The following is a 20,940-nucleotide window of genomic DNA, read 5'->3' as shown; positions in this document are numbered from 1 at the left end:
TAAAGGCTAGTCAAACAACATCATCCACAATTGATATATCTACTGGCACAAAGGAGGCAGCAATCTAAGAATAAAAGAATTAAAAGTCCAATCTCCAATCTATTAAAAACCAACTTTTAAGGACGGTTGCATAAATCGATTAAATTGAGTTACAAATTCACTGGTTAGTCAGATGAGTTGAAAGTGTAAAGATTCTCTTTTTGACAGCCTATTACCATATTTATCTTATTGAACTTTAATGAATTTCTGAATTTCATTACAAATTTGAATAACAAAAAGGTTCCATATATTATTTTAGAGATTCAATCACTTTTTTTTTCGTACAATGTTTTGCTATGAAAATAAAAAAAAAAGGAAGTGCAAAAGAAATAGATAAGTGTTGGATTTTGCCGAACCCCATGAAGTTGAGGGAGTGGTGCAAAATGATCCATCTTCACCTTAAACAATCACTGCATAGCAACATCCATGAATGAAAAATGGTTCTAAGAAGAAAATACAAGTGGTGGCTTGCTTTTACATCTCATTACTGATCAAATGTATATAATACCCTGAATTGGGAATAACATAAATTTATCAGATAAAACATTTGCTTCTTTGATCATTCATTCACCTAGTTCTATGGTCAAGCATCACAAAAGCAGCAGGCTGATAAGACATGACATGACTTGGACTTTAATCACCACTTAGCTGAGTAAGATGGGCATTAATGAATCAATAATTGCTGCATTAAGCCAATAAATCCTGATTTCAAAGTTAACCATGTTGAAAGCCATGTTTCACTATGAAGAAAGTTTATCCATCCAAGGATCCCTTGTATTGTGGAAGGACATGCAAGAAAGAAAGTCAAAATTTCATTTCTGAAATGCATGGAGAACCTAGCATTAGCAACATAAAGTGCAGATCAATGATGAAGATGTAAACCGTTCACCAACTATAGCATTTCAAAGCTCTGGTTTAAGTTACCACCACATGATAAGTATTTTTTTTCTATTTGAATAAGTGCATTAAAAGGTTTCAATATTTATGGCAGCAAGATGACAGAAATAGAGGGCCTTCCGTGCAGACAAAGAACCTCCAATGCCATTGGATCAGTTATCAAATCAGACAGAAATTCAACACAACCATTAGGACTTAAGAGAGACAGCATGCTATAAAAATAAGCACGAGTTGCAATTTGCAATTCGCAAACCTTTATATTCTCTGACTTCAGAATCAATCACATCCCAACTTTCTGACGTGCAGCCACCACATATCTAGCACTCATTCATCACATCAATGAATAAGAAGGAACACACGGTAAAAGTAAAAAGTAAACTTCCATATTCCCTTCTCATATTTTTTCTTTTTTTATCTTTGCCCTCCCGGTTTCTACATCAATTAGCCCATGTATAAAACGAAACAACAGTGACTGAACAAGACATTCCATCAAGAATAACTTTAATTATAGTCACTAACTGACATACATGACAGATGCTATGAATGTTGAATGAGCAGCGCACTTTACAGCCACACGGTGCAGTTCAAGCTTTGCCCAATTACCAGCTCAACATAATAATTTCTTCGTGGAGGAAGAATAACAAGATAGAGTAGTTTGTGTACATGCCAACCCTCAAGGAACTAGCCGCACTAGAGTCAAATCCCATCTATCAACAGTGTATCATGGTTAGTGCTAAACCGAAATCATAACCAAATTGAAAATTCATTAGTGGTGTAGCCATAATTGCAATTATATTCTATATATGATACTAAATCTGCAGCAGCATGGAAGAGCCCTTGAGTTTTTGCGAAATGAAGGAAACAAAATCTGAAAGTCCCAACTCAATATCATTATAATCACTGATAGTGCAGCCGTAAATGTACAATCAATTCAACAGTCTATGAAATATCAGTATGCCAGTTTAGTACCTTCGAAAGTAATTCACATAGACCAAGCAACCCGTGTATTAGTGTCATCTTCATGTTATTTTCCTATGCCGTAATCATATTTAAGGTGTTATATAAATTTTGACAAGTTAACAATTCATGTTATATAGATTTTGATATATTCGTCAATTCCTGTCATGTTCATGTTGCTGTTTCGTGTCTTGCCATGTTCTTTATCGTATTTTAGTGTGTGTGTTTTCCTGTCGTGTCCAAAATTTCTAGATCTAGTGTCACACGCTTAGTGAAAAGAAAGGAACCACATTCAAGGTCTGAAGAAACAGTGCTAAAGATAGAACAGTATGAGTTCAACAGATATCCACTAACACCTATTCAACCTACCAGTCAAGTGCACTATATCAACAATGGGGGACTACCATTTACCATAAACTTTCTCAACTGATAAGGAAGCATTTTCCTCTTATCTTGTCGGATTAATTTTTCGCTTGCTGAACAAATCATAAAGTTTCTAGAAAGAATAATTAGGATATTAGGCATTAGAATCAAGAGTTTGTTCCAGTTTCCAAAATCCATAGGATAGGAAGGGGAAGGTTGGGGTATGGGAAAGAAGAATCCTTGCAGTTTTTAAGTTCATCCCCCTATATCTTGTTGGAATATTTTTAAATATTTATTTATAAAAACACTTATTGAAAGATGTCTCTATGAATAGACATGAAAATTCCTATAGATAGGAATGAGATTATATATTGCTCAGTGCTTAGTGGATTATTCTTGTCGGTACAAAATGCAAATAGTCATTGGCTTTATTGTATCCTCGAGATTAATTTGCTTGAAACTTGCTTGAAACTTGTTTACACACCGAAGATTGGTGGGGGCGAATACAATATTAAAGACTATGACTTGATACACATATTGGAGCCTTGTCCTATTTCTTCTTTTCCTACTCGAGTTTCGTTCGTGTATTCGATATTTTCCTCACCAGATATTTGTACTAAATATCTCAAACTAAATAGAAAACTACTGAAGACTAAAGTGTTACAAATTCCGTCATTCGCTCTTCTTGTTGGCAAGCAAAAGAAGTACACTTGCAGAACTAAACAACAGCTCACGCTCTACTTTATTTTTATTTTTACTTTTCACTATTCTTATGATATTATGCTTACAGGAGTAAGCAACGGAAAAACAACTGTACGAATCCTTACAGAAAAGAACTCTTCAGTCATTAATGATTGTTTGACGCATAGAATTTTTTTGCACTTAAAGTAAAACCTTGATGGGAAGATTAGTGATTATTTTTAGCTAAAGTGCTCGGTACAACATCTAGTGGCTCCCCTCAGTATCTGGTGGATCAGATACAGAAAAAACCATGTTTACATAATCACGTTACGTGAAGGTTTAAGATAATTAATCACAAGAGTTCCTAAGAACATTATGCATGGACAAATTCTATGAATCTCAACTGCTGCTATAAATTTTAGAAAAAGAAATCTCATTAAATGCTATGGAATGCAATTAAACCAGGGATTCATGCTTCAGTTCTTTGTTCCTATGTAGAAGGGCATCCGTAGAGGGACCATTTTCTTGTCATCCTAAGTGAGTTTCAAGAGTCAAAAAAAGGAAGTTGTACTACAAAGAATGAATTTCACATGTACTAAATGAATGATTACATTGTACTAATTTTAACAGCATGGACTTGCTCAAGGAGAACAGAAACAATAATGAGAATTACCCGACACCTTGACCGGAACCAAGTACGTATAAATAAAATTATGCTCGATTGAAGCAGTGGATTAACTTGGATAGCTTCGCCTATCCCCAAACTCCCTGATGAAATAGAACAAAATATATGGCCAGCCTGAGGCTATATGTTATATTTTTCAAACCGCAAAAAATAATGCCATGAAGATGACTGCATGTCTGCATCTCAAAAAGATCAGTTTCATATAAACAAATACACAACTGATTGGTGTAGAAACGTTAAAATCAAAGATAAGCTAGACCACTAAAGTCGAGGTTTAAACAAAAGAGGCTTCATATGTGGATTTATATTAAAGCTGAATGTTGAAAATTCAGAATTCACTGATTGTTCTTTCCAGAATGGGACCATTTCATTTTCTTGTATAGTTCATGACATGCAACTAATAGTCTTCCTCCACACTAGCTGGAGAACAAAATAAGAGATCCTTCTCCAAGAACCATTAATTCTTGCATGAATTTCAAGATGAGAACCAACTAGTACTGCAGAAGTAGCAAAACATGTCAATCAATATCCTGAGTAAGATCAATAAAAGTATCTTAATCATCTAAACCACCAGAAAATATGTTACACCACCAGACAGGGTTCCAGTTCTCATTAAAACTCCACAACACTGATAACATGTAGAGATCCAACAAATTTACTTCTAGACTGAGTCTCTACTGTCTACTGTTTGCTGAAAAAGAAAAGTATAGATATACTAAATGCATTTCAGCTCTATATATCACCATTTACCAGAAGAAACTTTTAGAACACTCGCAATGCTTTGTGCTGGGTCAACTATGCTTTTAGGATCAAGTTCAGCAGCGCTAACTAGCCATAAAATCTGAAGCCTTTATCTATTTTCTCTTGCAATTTATATAGCGTTTTAAAAAAAAAAAAAAAAAGAAATTAGCAAGGGGTCCATAAGTTCCATGGTAACAAAAAGAGAGATTATTCCAGGATCACTAAAATAGAAGCAAAGAACTTATAAGAATACTGCAGGATCAATTTATAAAGTCAAGATATGGCTAAAACATAATAACACCAAACAAGCCTTCGCAATAGCTGCTATTGAGACGGTGAAATCCCCAGTTACCAAAATAGCAAAGGGTGCAGACCTGCTGGTGCTAGACCCCAAAATGTCAATATAAATACAAAAAAAAAAAAAACAGTAAACAAGACTATGCCCTGGTAAAAAACCATTAAAATTCAAGTTAGAAACACTCCTAAGCAAATTACTTATGGAAGTCCAAGTAAATCTAAAACCCCAATGAGGTATCCAAGCAAGAAAACCAGCGAGGAAGCAAATGAAGTTGCAGTTATGAGGGATCTAATTTAGGGAGGCAGGACAATATAAACAACGTGGTTTTGCAGTCCATCATTTGCGAATCTTTCAAGAGGAATCTAGCTAGTAGAAGAGCAGTCATTTCCAATAGAGAAGACAGACCAGATAAAAATGGTTCGAGCCAATTTTTCTAGATGAAGCTGAAAAGATGTCATTCGATTAATTCTCCTCTCTTTATGCATCATGGTTAGCACTAGAGCATGGTCATCACAGATTCAAAGTGCCAAGTCTAATGACATATTATTTAATAAAACACCATTCCGTGAAACATGGTCATAATGGGTTAACCTGCATGAGATTAGTATAGCTACAGCAGCACCTGTTGAAACTTTTGTCAGAATAGCTACATCCGATGGTCTTAATACTGTAGTGATCACAAGAAAACTAAACCTACAACAATGTATTAAGTCATGTAAGATCAGGTATTCATTGAGAGAGAGAGAGAGATCCATTGCAATTAATCTAGAAAGCATTATGATGGGAGAGTAACAGGTTCCCCAATTGAATGGGCAAGCAATAGAAATCCTAATTGGCAGAGTGCTTTTTAAATATATACTTGCAGTTTTGGAAACATTATGGATGGAGAATAGACAGAGTTGAGTAAAAGAAAACAAGAAAGCGTGAAAAAAGTGCTGAAATGAAAGCGGTATATTACACCAGAAATTTATATAAACTAGTAAAAAATCTGTCCCACTCACTACTGCATTAATTGTTCTTCAGGTTACAGCTTTATTTACCCTCTTCAGTTTTAGGCACTTAATTCATTTTTGCGAGCCACATCATAAGTGGCATGAAGACCTACAAGCAGGTAGTACACTATCATTACTGCACTGCAAATGATAAACCTCAAAATTGCTGTAAGACCCAAAGATCCTATGAGAAACAAGTTCATCACAATTGACAAAGATGGCAACCAAGGAACAAGTGGAACTCCCCAGACCTTTGGAACACGCTGCTTGGAAAGAAATGCCATTCCCAAAGTCCCGAAGAACCATAGCAATCCAGCCGTAGTGTACCCAAGCCATCCTCTCTCATTTGAATTCCAAAGTGCTGAAACTCCAATTGAGGAACCAATAGTAATGAATAAGCATATAAGAAATTTTACCAAATCATTCTTCGGAGTAACATCTTTCACATAATATCGTCTCACAAGCAATGCAACAGCTATTAGCATAAAAATGAAGAGTGTGCTGAAAGACAAAACACTTGACAAAACATCTAAACTAGAGAACAATGCAACAATAGCACTAATCAGAGTCACCAGCAGGGTAGCATATATAGGAGTTCCAGTTTTGGGATGAATCAAAGCGAAAAAAGGAGGAATCATATGAGCTCTAGCAATCTGAGTTGTGTATCGAGCTTGCCCAAGAGATCCAACCAACAAGCTTGTTGTCATTCCCTTAAGTGCACATATGCTAACCAAATACTTGGCCCAATTCATCCCAATTTGTTCAAAAACAACAGAATATGCAGCATTTACATCAATCTCAGTATACTTCACCATCATGGTCAATGCTAAAGCCATCAAGCAATAAACCACCGTAATTCCAGACATGGAACCAACCAACCCAATTGGTATATCCCTAGAGGGTTTCTTAGTCTCCTCAGCCATATTTGCCACCATATCAAAACCTGTATAAGACCAATAAACCACAGCAGCGGCCCTGAAAACCCCTTCTACGCCATAAGGAAAAAACGGTTCCAGATTCGAAGTTTTTGCATGAATAAACCCGAAAACTATAACAAAGACAATCACCGCACCACTAACCAAAGAAGCAATCCAATTCAACCAAGACGTCCTCTTAGTTCCGCTCATTGCTATCCCATTAGCAACCAAAAGTACCACAACAGCAAGTGGATCTAAAAGGTTAAATCCTACAGGCAAAGAATCAACCTTAATTCTCAAAAAGTCTGAATCATTCTTAATCATACTAGCAAAATAAGAAGACCATGATCTTCCTAATCCTGCAGCTCCGACTAAAGCTTCTAAAAGAATATTACCAGCAGCTATAAATGCAACGAAATCACCTAGTTCAACACGAAGATACGAAAACGAACCACCAGCTACAGGAATCTCAGCTGCAAATTCAGTGTAACAAAAAACAGATAGCAATGCTGAAAGCCCAGATATAGCATAGGACAAAACAATAGCTGGACCTGCATTATTGTGAGCTTCTTGACCTGTTATGACAAATATGCCAGAACCAACAACAGAGCCAAAGCCGAGCCAAATGAGGTCCCACCAGGTTAGACATTTTTGCATGGGGTTTTCACTTACTTTTTGAAGGGTTACAAGCTCGTCGGTGGAGGAGGAACGTGCTAAGAGACGGTCACTGAGACGAGGACAGGTTTGGGAAAGTGCTGTTTTGTAAGATGACAAGGTTTGAAACGAGGTTTCTGGGAAGAAGTCCGTTTTGCTCCATCTCCAGTAGCTTCTTTTAGTTGTTGAAGAAATTGGTTTTTCCTCAGCCATGGAGATTCAAATACCCAAAAAAGAATCGACAGAAATAAATGATAACAGATTGAACTGGAGGTACGGACAAGAGGTGATCTGAGAACCGGGAAGAATACGGATGTGATAATATGGGAAGTGCTGAATTTGTGATATATGGTAACAAGAGATTCACTATAATCAGGAATCAGGATTAACGATTACTACACAAAGATTTCGTTCGCACATGTCGTAAAGGAAATCAGGTATACGCTACTGTACACGTATCTATCATAATTGGGCAGATAATATGTCATTTTCAAGTCGGAACACATAGTAATTTTTTTTATCATTTTGAGATTAGATTGAGAGTTCAGAATAAATTTGCGAAGCAACCTAAGGTTGCTGTTTCTTGATATCAAGATATATGTAAACCCATCTCACTAACATGTTGACATGCTTTACTAAGGATAGTGTTCATAAGCTGACAGTGCATGAAATTACAACCCAAACACCCAATTATTTACCATCACGAAGCTTGGCAAAATCAAGTTGTAAAAGCCCTCACAAAGAGGCAATTGCATTGAATCTCCTTAAACATATTCCAACTAGCTCCTAACATTTTCCTTTAGAAAAAAAAAACACAAACAACGATATGAAGCGGCAAATGTTGTAATTAGCAAGAGCAAAAACCCTTGGACCATCCATCCTTCCTGTTAGTTCTGCTGTTTGCCCTTCACAAGGAAATGATAGGTATAGAGTGGAGAGGTTCAGTTTCAAGGTATAATCTCCAAACAAGCTATATATCTTCCACAGTTACTCCGGGAAAGGGTTGATCCCAATCAGTTGATCACAATCAATTCTCAGTCAGGCCTCTCACAAGCACCATATCAACACTTTAATATTACAATTTGCAATTATGATGCTAGAAGTAGCTTTTGAGAGAAATGAGATGGAGAGTTTGGGAAATCATAAGTATACGAGTAGGCATCATTTCAGCCTTATACGATCCTCTCATAGAAAAGTAGGCTTGCTTCTGCAGCTAAAACATCCTTCTCTGAGACACTACATACTTGAGAATCTGAAATGCAGAACCACTTGGTTGTAGCGGGCTCGGAGTATTCATCAGAATCTTGCTCATCAGATTTAGTTCTCATACTTCTGTAAACAGTGTAATGCCCACCTCCAGGTCTCCCAAAGTGCTCCACAACTGAAGCAAGTCGGTATAATTTAATTTCTGAAGGAGGTAACTTGCTGGTCAAGCTTATCTGCATAAAAATACACATCCAATATAGACAGCCGTCAGCCCTCACTCAATCATGAATCCCAAATCTAATGTGTAGCATATAGTAAGAAAGTTAGCAAAACAAACTTAGTTTTGGAACTTAATCATGAAACTTTTTCCTCCTAAACCAAGTTAAGAAACAGATGCTTATATGCAAGGAAGGAGTCATAATTTTCAAGAAAGAAGTTTGGAGTGAATCACACGCAACAAAGGATCTCCAACAAATTGTTTCCTTGGCACTTCATTCATGTAGCAATACTCACATTTGATTACAATTTCACACTTTATCAATGATGAGAAGGGAAAAAGAAATCAATGCTTCTTGCAGAAAACATGCACAAAAATAGTAGCAATAATACCAAAAAAAGGAACATAGGGAGAACTATCATCACAAATGGTAAACTGCGAGGCATGAGAACCAAGGCAAGAAGCCTCTAAAGCTCTGACACCTTAACACAATTTACAAGACGTGCTTTAAAAACATTAAAATTAAACCTTTTAGTGAACCAACAAAGATAGTTATTAATATATGTTGCTCAAAATTGCATAACAACCTACATATGACCAGATTAGTAATTATTCAACCAACCTTATCATTATGTTGCTCATGCATGTCTATGTTGGAGGCCTTTGAACAGCCATCAGTTGGGTACAGCTTACTCTTCTCAGGCAAAGATTCTCCGGGGGAAGTAGTACATTGAGAGCCATTTGCAACTAATATTTCTGAAGAGACCTTTTCTCCTGTTGGTTTACTGATGCGATTGAGAATGCTTTCATATTGAGCATTGATAAGGTTGAGATGAGGCATTGTCTTCTGATTTTGCAGCTTCAGTTGCCCTTTATGGACCCCTTCCCAGTTCGTTATTTCCACCTCAGTAGTCATGAATGGCGACAGGTCTAAAATCAATGGAAAAGCAATATGGCCCTGCATTCATTAAGGCATGATTTTATGACAAACAATTCTCATTTAAATTTTAGCAAAGAAGACATACAAGCAAGAATTACTTTCTAAGGAAACCATGCTGTGAGACTGATTAACAAGCAAGGAAACTACCTGAAGCTTGATTAGTTCCCCGAACTCGTTAATTGAAGCACGTTGTAGATGAAGACATAGAATCTGCAAGTGTATGATCAAAAAATAAGCACCCTAGGAGATCAAACAAAATATTCATGCAGAGAGAGCCTACAAGAAAAGAATCATTGTTATGACCCTAAACAACATATTGACACATTAGAAGCAAATTGAATTTTGTTAGAAGCAAGATATCAATATTAATACCTTTGGACAACGAGCAATACATAGCTGCTTTAGAGTATTAGAAAAGTTATTTGACCAGGGTAGATTTTCTAGACAGCAAAAACTCCGACAATCACAGGATTCTTCTGCACTGCATCTCTTCAACTTTTCAATCTCAATCTGATTTCAACGTTCAAACATTATGTTTATAAGAATATGCAGCAATTAATTGCATTGATAACCAAGAAACTGAAATATCAGACTCAAGCAACATGCTAAGAATCCAGCAGATTCCCCCACACACAAAGAGAATGAGATAACCAGTAGGAATGTGGATGGTATCAGGATAACACTTTTAAGATAGTCAGGATAACACTTTTAAGATAGAGATAAATAAGAAGATCATATGTATGAAGATTCTATACAGGAGTTGGTATTCATCATAGGATCAGTTTAGGATATTTCGATTTAACAATAATAACATTTTTGTCATCTAGTAAATAGAAAACAAGCTAATTCTTAAATTACCGTACTAGAAAAGGCATCACCTCATTTGCTCCTTTACAAGATAAAAACTTTATTGCAGCACTGTGCCAACAATGGCTGCAGTAGTAATTCTCAAGTTTTTCAGCAAGGACAAACTGCCATAAGCAATCCTCCAAGGTACATCCAGCCATCTAGTGTTGCATCGAAGAAACTTGCATTAGAGTTAAAGGAGGGTCCACAAAGTTATAAAAAGAAAATTTTCCAAGAAGCTATGGGCTTAAGCATGCATAATTAAAATTATCAAAAAGCAAAACCTTTAGTTAACATACAATGGTGGAAGCACCATAAAGCACTGGAAAAAGGGGCAAGCTGTGAAAAAATTGAAAATCCAAAGAAATCTGCAATGTTAAATAAAAGAAAAAGTATTAGAAATGCCAAAAGGAAAAGGACAGGTTAGATAAAAATTTTATAAATACTTTCTTAATTCCAGATTCTCAAATGTGGCTAAGTCATAAAAATGAATCACAATAATGTATTTGTTAATGTTCAAACATACCCTACCAATGGTTTTGCTTAAACAAACAAATGCAAAGGAAGAGAAATTATAAAGATGCATCCGACAAGGGAATAAGAACCTGATATGAACAACTGCGGCAAGATAAAATGCTACCAATTATACCATCAAAAGGTCCAAGATAGTGTTGCTGCCATCTTTTCTGCTCATTCTGAACCTCCTTCCTCTCTGGAGTTAGAATCCTACTAGTTTGCGAAGCAAAAATATCTGCTAGAGTACTTTGATTGGGAAGATATATATCAGAAAATTCTTCTCTTAATGAAGACAAAAGATGGAGAAACGCTTCAGCTGCATCCTGCATGTAGAAGTAACATACGAGATAAATTACACTCTAGATGGTGTCAACTGTATTGCTAAAATATTGAGAAAACAAACACACCTGCTGGCTTGTTAAATCAAAATTTTGAATATAAAGCGACAATGCACTCATAACTTTATGTGGGCTTAATGAGACTCTCCTTTCTCCAGCCATGCCTAATTCTGCAAATTTGGAGCATATTTATATAGCACATGCTGTGATGACCACATTGAATTCAAGTTTGACAAGGTCAAATGTGTATTTCTGATCCTCAACTAAAGTAATCCTTGGAAACAAAGATGAAGTACCTTATTATATGCCTTGGTCATTAGAGAAACAAGAAAATACTTACAGACAACAGTTTAGTAATTAGTGCATTAAAATCTGTGATACAGAAGTTTTAAAGAAAGCAAAACAGTTCACCAAGTTCTGATGTTACCTTCTAAGAGATCAGATAAAGTAATTGTAAGTGGCAGGCTTTCACCCTGTCTGTCAACTAGTGTTGATTCACATTCGTCTAGTATCTTCTGAAGAAAAGACTGAAAATATGAGCAGCTAGCCAGAGCCTGGAATATTGCAGATTCAAGAACCCAAAATGAACAGAATTTCAACATAATTTTCCTTTAATGAAAAATGAGCATCAAGAAAATGTTCAGACTAAACAAAAAACAAAGAATCAAGAATCAAGTTGTAATTAATTTTTTATTTCCTATTTTTTGTTCTATTTTTCTTAGCAAACACAAAGACTCTAAATAAAAACAAAAATACCCACTTGCTTAAAGGAATCGAACCTGCAATATTACATTCAAGAAGCAGTTATTGCCAAGATTTTGCAACCCAGGAACTAAGCATAACTTCTCCAAATATTTTTTTCTCTTTTCCCCCAATTTTCCATCTCTTATTATAGCCAATACAAAACCAACAACTCCCACTAAACCAACCACAGATATATGAAACCCAAAATCAGCAGCCCATCTCATATGCAACAAAGCTCTATAACCATGTTTCCAATTGCGGATTATTGCCCTCATACTAGTTTCTTGTTCCATATCCTTTCTGTTACTGACAGAAAAGCCTACAAGATAATTCTGAAAAAGTAAACAAAAAAATAGATTTGTTAAATAAATGGATGAAAACCCAAATTCAAATTTTAGTAAAAGCTGCATCATAAACTCCAAAAAAAAGAAAGATGCTAAGCTATGCATAATTGAGAGAACATTTTTAGAACAATCATAGGAATTTGTATTCATATGCAAAAAACATAACGAAACCTTAAAATTGTGGATTAATTGCAACTTTGCAAATTACATAAGACCACAAAAACCTACTAACTTGAATTTATGGCCTAAAATGAAAAGGAAGAACTTAGCAAATAAAATGATTCACTATAAAACGGATGTTCTCAAAACAAAACGTGCATACACATATCCATATCCATATCCATATCATATAACTTACAAACCATAATTTTCCCAAACAATTAATAGAATGCAAAATCTTGCACGACTCAACTTCATTGCTAAACTTCAACAATAAACAAACGCTAAATCCTTTTATTTCCTCGACTTCCCTATCTAAGCCTACAGCAAAACAACTGCTATTAAATCAAAGTTCCTACACGAGAACTTTTCAAACTCATTTAATCAACATGGATGAGAATTTTACATTATTAAAAATATCATACCCGGTCAATAAATTAATAGCAAAGAAAGAAACCCTTTTGCAACAACTAAAAAGGAAAGAGGGAAAAAGAAAAACCCAGTTTTAAGCCAAAAGAATTCCATCAAATCAAGCTACTATTTCTAATGTCAACCGCTAGTCAGTTTAAGTCCAACCCAACAACCAAACCTATAATAAAATAGAAGTTTTTTTTTTTTTGAATTTGATGAAGCAAAAACAGGAAAGAAATTATACCAGGGGTTCATCAATCACCGAGTTGGAGACTCTGGGGATTTGAGTTTTGGGAAAAAGTGGAAAACAGAGCTTTGAAATAGAGCTTGGGGCAGCGATGAAAAAAAAATCAAAGAAGAAAAAAGTAAAGCAAATTAAAATGGTTATGGAAGCTTTGGTAATGGCGGCCGAAACAGAAACGTTGGCTGCGAATTGCGTTGTTGAGCGGGAACCCAAGGTAGCTTTGGCTGTTGGGCAGAAAAAGTATTACGATCAATTTTATTTTGGTCTAATTTTCTTGAAGGTCATTATATTTTACGGAAATTTGAAACCAAGTATCCGTACTTTAATTTCAAACCATGGAATCCGTATTATACCCCTACCCTGGCTAAGACGTGGTAGCATGAGAAATGGCCTGGGTGGCACCATTCGACTTGTCGCCCAAGGGCTAGCCACTTGTATGCTTTACATTGCCCATAAGGACGCCACCTATCTTTCGCCAAATTGCTGATCCCTCTATCGAGCCAACACTTTTAACGGACTCTTCATTAAGTCACCCGCAATTAGCGACACACTCTCATCCCTAGGAGGGGACCACTAAAGGACCATTAAGGCTTATTGACTTTGTATTACCTTAGCAAAGAAAATGTTAAAGAAAACCTACGTAATACTACACTTAACGACAACTGACATGTAACGAACCTGCCACTTGGCCAACCACACAGGCAAGCCACCATCTATACTATTGGTGACATGTCACTTCAGCAAAAGGGCCTATCCCATAATAGATACCCTGGCCCACGATGAATGAAGGATCTTTAGCCCTTTCTTACTCCCTTAAACTTTATATTGTCTCATCTACCTTCTTCCTCTTCTTCTTTAACTACCCCGGCTCTCCAGTTATAACAGGCTCAACAATAGTTGGCTTTTTGGTATGGAAACCTACGAGAGACCTTTACCAAACATCTAAAGCATAATATGGTGTGAACCAACCATAGTTGTTGTCTGATGTTAACCAAGTGAACTCGTCGAGCTTGATATCTAGCATGGGCCAAAAAAAAGCTGAGATTTAGTTTGCAGTAACTTATTTGAAGCTACGAGAAATGAAAAAAAAAAAAAGAAACAAATAATGGTAAGTATGTCAGAAGTGGAACATGTGGCATATGGTACGAGTCTTTTAAGGAATCGAACCAATAAACAAATTAAAACCATACATAAGATGATGGTCGCCCATAATTTTGCACTACAAGTTTTGGCTCCTTCGAAAAAATGAAAAGCTAAGGCCACGGGGCATCTAAAATCCTAAATATTAAAGAAGATGTTAGAATCAAGTGACCCGAATCCTTATTAAAATAAAATACAATGGTAAAATAAAATAAAAGTAAAATCCATATAGAACTACACTTTTTTTTTTTTTTAGAATAAGGTTTTTAAACCTTATTAAATTTCATCTATTTGATATTGATTAGAATAAGGTGTTTCAATTTTACTACACTTTTTCTATTAGAATATGGTTTACAAGCCTATATATAGACATAGTCTACTTCTCTTGTATTCATTCGAATTAACATAGTGAATTATCTTCTCCTCTGCTCGTGGTTTTTTCTTGAAAAGGTTTCCACATAAAGTCAATATGTTCTTTTTTTTTCTCTTTTCTTTGCGATACATTGTCATTATCGACATTCTATTTTTTTTACAAATTGATATCAGATCTTTTAGGTTGTTCATCTCAATCACGGTAATGGCTTTTTTGAAGTATGAAATTTCGTTGTTAGATCACAACACTAGATTTGCGTTGTGGCAGATAAAGATGCAGGTAGTTCTTGTACAATGGACTTAGAGGATGCCCTACTAGGGATAGATAAGATGTCTTCGATATTGACGGAGGAAAAGAAGAAGCGTAAGGATCGAAAGGCATTAACACAGTTACATCTACATTTGTCTAACAAAATATTGTAGGATATAATGAAAGAGAAGACCATTGTTGCATTATGGAAGAGGCTGGAACAAATGAGCATGTCGAAAACTCTAACCAACAATTTGTATATGAAGCAGCGTCATTATGCTCATCGTTTGGAGGAATCTGTGTACGAACACTTAGCAATGTTTAAAGAAATTCTCTCAAACTTGGAGGCCATTAAGGTTCAGTATGATAAGGAAGATCTAGGGTTGATTCTACTTTGTTCGTTGCCTCCATCTTATTCAATTTTTAGATACACGATTTTATATAGCCGCGAGCCTCTCATAGTTGATAAGGTTTATTATTCTTTGACCTCGTATGATAATATAAAGCATCTTGTGGTTAAACTCGACTCTTAGGGAGAGGGTCTCATTGTTCGTAAGAGTAAAAATCGAAATGCTAATGATGATCATGGAAGGACACAGGAACGGAATCCTCGCGGTAAATCTAAAGGTAGATCGAAGTCTTCAAACAGAGGTAAAACTTGTAACTTCTGCAAGAAGAAATGGCACATTGAATCTGAGTGTTATAAGCTAAAAAACAATATTAAAAGGGAGGTTGCGAATAAAAAGGAAAAACAACTAGAAAAATTTAGTGAAGCTGATATTGTAGAAGACTACAGCGATGGTGAACTTCTAGTCGCTTCTATCAATAGTTCTAAAGTTAGGGAGGAGTGGATCCTTGATTCGGGCTACACCTTCCACATGAGTCTCAATTGGGATTGGTTTATAATTTATGAAATAGTGTTTGAAGGTGTTGTTTTGATGGGAAATAATGCTTCCTGTAAAATTGCAAGTGTTGGAACGATTAAAGTTAAGATGTTTGACAGGGTTGCCAGAACACTTAGTGACGTGCGACATGTTCCAGAATTGAAGAGAAATTTAATTTCATTGAGTATTCTTAATTCAAAAAGGTACAAATACATAGCTAAAAGTGGGGTTTTGAAGATTTCTAAAAGTTCCCTCATTGTGATGAAAGGGTAGAAAAAGACTGCCAAGTTGTAATACCCCTACCCGTATTCATTGTCGGAATAGGGTACAAGGCATTATCGGAGTTTACGAATTAAATTTTTTTTTATATTCAATATAGCCCCTTTATAAATATCTAACCTTCCCTGTAATATTAAATCGAGACCAATCCACATCAACCAAATCAATTCAACATATTTTCATGATAGATTCATGCATTTATATAAGATAACGTCATCACATATCTAAAACCAGGTTTGTTAACCATACTAATGGCTAACTTTACATTCATTTCACGTTAACATTTACTTTGTTAGCTTATACATGCCATTGATTTCCAAAATAAAGTTTCTTTATATACCGAAATCCACGAGGTTGATAATGTAATGTGTCTCCACCAAATCCGACCTCCGAGCTCTTAACACTACAAAACAGGGAAAAAGGAAACGGGTAAGCACTTTGTGCTTAGTAAGCTCATGTAACAAGAATTATACTTACCTAATATTTTCAATACAATACAATAAACATCCATATATCCATTCAATGCATTATTACCCTAATATGCACAAACTCAACATTCAAGTTAGTACAATAATTTCCATGTACCAATAATATGTACTATGATTGATGAGCTCGTCAATACCATGATTTCCATTTCCTTGTTATTTTTCCATATTTATCCCGTTGAATTTCTTGGAATTTTCGATGGATTTTCAGAGGTACACTTTTAGTGTACATTTCCGGGTCCGTCAATTCATATTCATGTGCGACATTTCCATTTCAAAGAGCACACTCATGAACCTCAACCTTGCGGCGGGATTACCACGAGCTAAATCCTCGCAACGACAATTACTCTAATGAGCTTGGATCTCAATTACAGTCAGGCTAAATTAAACCCTAATTCGGATTACCCGTCAGGCTAAATCCATTTTACACATATTCTTCGGAGGGCTATATCAGACAAGATCACCCGTCTGGCTAGATCCTTTTACCGTCAATTCCTTTTCGAGATCCATCGAATTTTCCTTTCATTCAACCGGGATTTCTTCCCATTTTATCAAATATATCAATGTTTCATTAATTTTCATACAATGAACACTCAAATCATATTCACATCAATAACATACAATCTCAAGCATTTAAGAATATAATTCAAGTTACACGAACTTACCTTGATACTTGTTTGTAAACAGTAAAAATCTACTAATCCCGAACTTTTTCCTTTCCTCGATCTAGCTTCGTATTTGAATCTTCCGGATCTAAATAAATAAATTTAATTATTAATTTAATACATTTCATGTTCATATGCAACATTCTCTATAATTCAACTATTATTTATAGTTCATTCAAAGCTGTCTACTTGAGTCATAGTCACTAAATTATTTATAACTTGAGATACAGAACTCCAAATTAAGATCCGTTAATTTTACCTGAAACTAGACTCATATATATTTTTACCATAAAATTTTCAGAATTTTTGGCTTGGCCAATCAGTACAGTTTATTCTTCAAAGTCACCCCTGTTCTGTTGTCTAACAGTTCTGACCCTTCTTCACTAAAAATAAATTATCTCTTTATACAAAATTCAAATGATGTTCTCGTTTGTTTATATTAAAAATATACTTATTCAAAATTCTATACATATAAATTTAAGTCCATAATTATTTTTATTCAATTGTTTATAATTTTTCAAATTCAGAACAGGGGAACCCGAATTCATTCTGACCTTGTCTCACAAAATTCATTATATCTAAAAATTTACAAATCCATTGCTTACAATATTTCTTCTATGAGAAACTAGACTCAATAAGCTTTAATTCCGTATTTTGTTCATCTTCTAATTCGATTCCTACAATTTTTGGTGATTTTTCAAAGTTAGTCTATTGCTGCTGTCCAAACTGTTTTAGTGCAAGCTGTTTATTACCATTTTTCCCCTAAGCTTTTAATAAATGATAATTTCATCCCTACTCAATTAGCCTCTCAATTGAGCTTATTTTTCTCAATTAACATTTTATTTTATCAGCTTAAACTAGTTTACAACCTTTAGGAATCATAATTTCAGCAATAGACTTTAATTCCAAACATTTTCACAATTAGGTCCTAAAAATCAATTTCCGTTGAAATTTCCTAATAAAATCATCTCATAAACAAATTAAAGCTTTAATTTCATTCTATTTCATCATAAACTTACAGAACTCAACCATGGTGACTTTCAATTTCAACCATGAAATCAAAACCTAATGAATTTAATAGTAGGACCTAGTTGTAAAAGTCTTAGAAACACAAAAATTACAAGAAAAAGGCAAGGATTAACTCACTTGGTGCAAAAATTATGAAATACCAGCTTAGAGAACCCTCCTATGGCGTTTTTAGCTGCTGGAATTGAAGAGAAATGAAGAGAAATCTAGATATTTCCTATTTAGTCCTAGTTTTATTTAGTTAATTTTGCAATATTCCAATTTTACCCTTAATTTATCAAATTTTCTGCTGATTTCATACCCTTGCCGTCCAGCTCAAATAACTTTTGGGTCTAATTGCCATTTAAATCCTTTCTCATTAGACTCTTAAGCTATTTAATCACTCTAGCAACTTTTACACCTATTACAATTTAGTCCTTTTCATTTAATTGACTACCCAAACATTAAAATTTCCTAACAAAATTTTAATACCACATTAATAACATTTCATAAATATTTATAAAATTATTTTTGACTCGGTTTTACGAGATAGAGGTCCCGATACCTTATTTTACCCAATTTCTTCAATAATTTCTTTTTCTAACTAATCACTAAATCGATAAAATTTTCCTATCAATATTTTCATACGATTTTCCTATCATATCAATTTTCAAGCAAAAATATTGAAATAAATTTCTCTTTAAATCGGATCTATGGTTACGAAACCATTGTTCCGATAACCTTGAATTTAGGCCATTACAACTCTCCCCCCCCCTTTTAAGGATTTTCGTCCTCGAAAATCTTACCAGTAAAGAGGTTTGGGTATTGTTTCCTCATTGCCTCCTCCGGTTCTCATGTTGCTTCCTCAATCCCGTGCTTTTGCCACAATACTTTCACCAAATTTATCTTTTTATTTCTAAGCTCTTTTGTCTCCCGTGCCAATATCTTGACCGGTTCTTCACTATAAGTCATATTCGGTTGAATCTCTACTTCTATCGAAGAAATAACATATGAAGGATCTGATCGATATCGTCGTAACATAGATACATGAAAAACATTATGGATTCTATCAAGTTCCGGTGGTAATGCCAATCGATAAGCGACCGATCCAATTCTTTCTATGATTTCATAGGGCCCGATAAATCTTGGACTCAATTTACCCTTTCGACCGAATCGAAGAACTTTCTTCCAAGGAGACACTTTCAGAAATACCTTGTCACCGACTTGAAATTCAATTTCTTTTCATTTAAGGTCGGCATATGATTTTTGATGATCGGAAGCTGCTTTTAGACTATCCCAAATAACCTTTACTTTTTCTTCTGTTTCCCGGATCAAATCAATCCCATGTATCTTCCTTTCACTAAGCTCTGTCCAATATAACGATGTTCTACATTTTCTACCATACAAAGCTTCATAAGGAGCCATTTTAATACTGGACTGATAACTGTTATTGTAAGCAAATTCAATCAAAGGTAGATACCTCTCCCAATTACCTTCAAACTCTAGTATACAACATCGAAGCATATCTTCCAATACTTGAATTACAAGCTCAGATTGACCATCTGTCTGAGGATGAAATGCAGTGCTGAAATACAACTGAGTACCCAAGGCTTCTTGCAATTTGTCCCAGAAACGAAACGTAAATCGGGGATCTCTATCTGATATAATGGAGACAGGCACTCCATGTAGCCTGACAATCTCAGATATGTACAGTTTAGCTAGTTTATCTAAAGAATAATCCATACGTACTGGAATAAAGTGAGCTGACTTTGTCAATCGGCCTACAATCACCCAAATAGCATCTTTTTTCCTCGGAGACAAAGGTAACCCCGATACAAAATCCATAGTGATTATTTCCCATTTCCATTCCGTATAGTAATTGGTCAAGTAACCCGAAGGTACCGATGTTCAAACTTTAACTTGTCGACATATTAAACACCTTGATACAAACTCGGAGATATCACGTTTCATTCCCGACCACAAGTACATCTTTTTCGATCATTATACATTTTATTACTCCCGGATGTACAGACATAATACATGTGAGCCTCGCGTAGAATCTTCTCAGATGAGCTCAATTCGAGGTACACATACCCTACCTCTAAATAATAAACAACCATCGAACCAATCAAATTCAAAATCATTACCGACTCACACTGTGTCTGCTTAACTTGTAACTTCTTATCATTCTTCCGAGCTTCACATATTTGCTGTAAAATGTCGGTTTAGCTTTTAATTCGCTAGGATTGAACCATCATCATCAATGATAACCGGGTATTCATAGCTCGTAAAGCAAACAGAGATTTCCTACTCAAAGCATCACTACAACATTAGCCTTACCGGATGGTAATCAATAATCAAATCATAGTCCTTTATCAATTCAAGCCACCGCTACTGTCTCAAATTCAAATCTTTCGTGTCATCAAATATTTCGTGCTTTTATGATCGGATAAATATGAAATTTCTCACCGTACAAGTAATGCCGCCATATCTTCAAATAAAAATACAATAGCAGCTAATTCAAGATCATGTACTGGGTAATTTCTTTCATGTGGTTTAAGTTGTCTTGAAGTATAGGCTATTACTTTACCTTCTTGCATCAAAACACAACCTAAACCATTTAATGAGGCATCACTATAAATAACAAATTCCTTACTTGGTTCAGGCTGCA

The 20,940-nt window shown here is 35.2% G+C and overlaps 2 protein-coding genes and 1 long non-coding RNA gene across 4 annotated transcripts; all 3 read right to left on the bottom strand.

Annotated features, from left to right (window-relative positions):
• Positions 1-281: 281 nt before the first annotated feature.
• Positions 282-1,645, bottom strand: LOC128286659 (uncharacterized). Its single transcript, XR_008277278.1, has 3 exons — positions 1,464-1,645; positions 1,190-1,253; positions 282-449 (listed from the first exon to the last, which is right to left on the bottom strand). It is a non-coding gene; the product is annotated as an uncharacterized LOC128286659 (long non-coding RNA).
• A 3,982-nt stretch (positions 1,646-5,627) lies between these two features.
• Positions 5,628-7,712, bottom strand: LOC108464109 (cationic amino acid transporter 8, vacuolar). Its single transcript, XM_017764206.2, has one exon. It carries the CDS (start codon positions 7,435-7,437, stop codon positions 5,713-5,715), a length of 1,725 nt encoding a protein of 574 aa, XP_017619695.1. The 5' UTR covers positions 7,438-7,712; the 3' UTR covers positions 5,628-5,712.
• A 123-nt stretch (positions 7,713-7,835) lies between these two features.
• On the bottom strand, positions 7,836-13,527 carry LOC108464110 (ubiquitin carboxyl-terminal hydrolase 27). Of its 2 annotated transcripts, none has more exons than XM_017764207.2 (11): positions 13,190-13,527; positions 12,067-12,363; positions 11,715-11,841; positions 11,357-11,457; positions 11,039-11,272; positions 10,733-10,801; positions 10,466-10,594; positions 9,960-10,097; positions 9,735-9,797; positions 9,270-9,605; positions 7,836-8,663 (listed from the first exon to the last, which is right to left on the bottom strand). In XM_017764207.2, exons 2-11 carry the CDS (start codon positions 12,322-12,324, stop codon positions 8,397-8,399), a joined length of 1,722 nt encoding a protein of 573 aa, XP_017619696.1. In that variant the 5' UTR covers positions 12,325-12,363; positions 13,190-13,527; the 3' UTR covers positions 7,836-8,396. The 2 variants fall into 2 exon arrangements, with proteins under 2 accessions (XP_017619696.1, XP_052880163.1); XM_053024203.1 differs by lacking the exon at positions 13,190-13,527 and adding an exon at positions 12,547-12,903.
• Positions 13,528-20,940: the final 7,413 nt, after the last annotated feature.

Source organism: Gossypium arboreum, chromosome 13 (assembly GCF_025698485.1).
Source record: "Gossypium arboreum isolate Shixiya-1 chromosome 13, ASM2569848v2, whole genome shotgun sequence".
NCBI classification, from domain to species: Eukaryota; Viridiplantae; Streptophyta; class Magnoliopsida; order Malvales; family Malvaceae; genus Gossypium; species Gossypium arboreum.
This window is presented reverse-complemented; position numbering and strand designations above follow the sequence as displayed.

What these genes read in the sequence shown, in the direction of transcription:
- LOC108464110 (XM_017764207.2), bottom strand. Translation starts at nt 12,324, where the DNA reads ATGGAACAAGAAACTAGTATGAGGGCAATAATCCGCAATTGGAAACAT. An exon ending in CTTGTAAAGGAGCAAATGAG is followed by an intron (nt 10,098 to 10,465) that starts GTGATGCCTTTT and finishes CGTTGAAATCAG; the next exon opens with ATTGAGATTGAAAAGTTGAA. An exon ending in GTATTGCTCGTTGTCCAAAG is followed by an intron (nt 9,798 to 9,959) that starts GTATTAATATTG and finishes ATACACTTGCAG; the next exon opens with ATTCTATGTCTTCATCTACA.
- LOC108464109 (XM_017764206.2), bottom strand. Translation starts at nt 7,437, where the DNA reads ATGGCTGAGGAAAAACCAATTTCTTCAACAACTAAAAGAAGCTACTGG.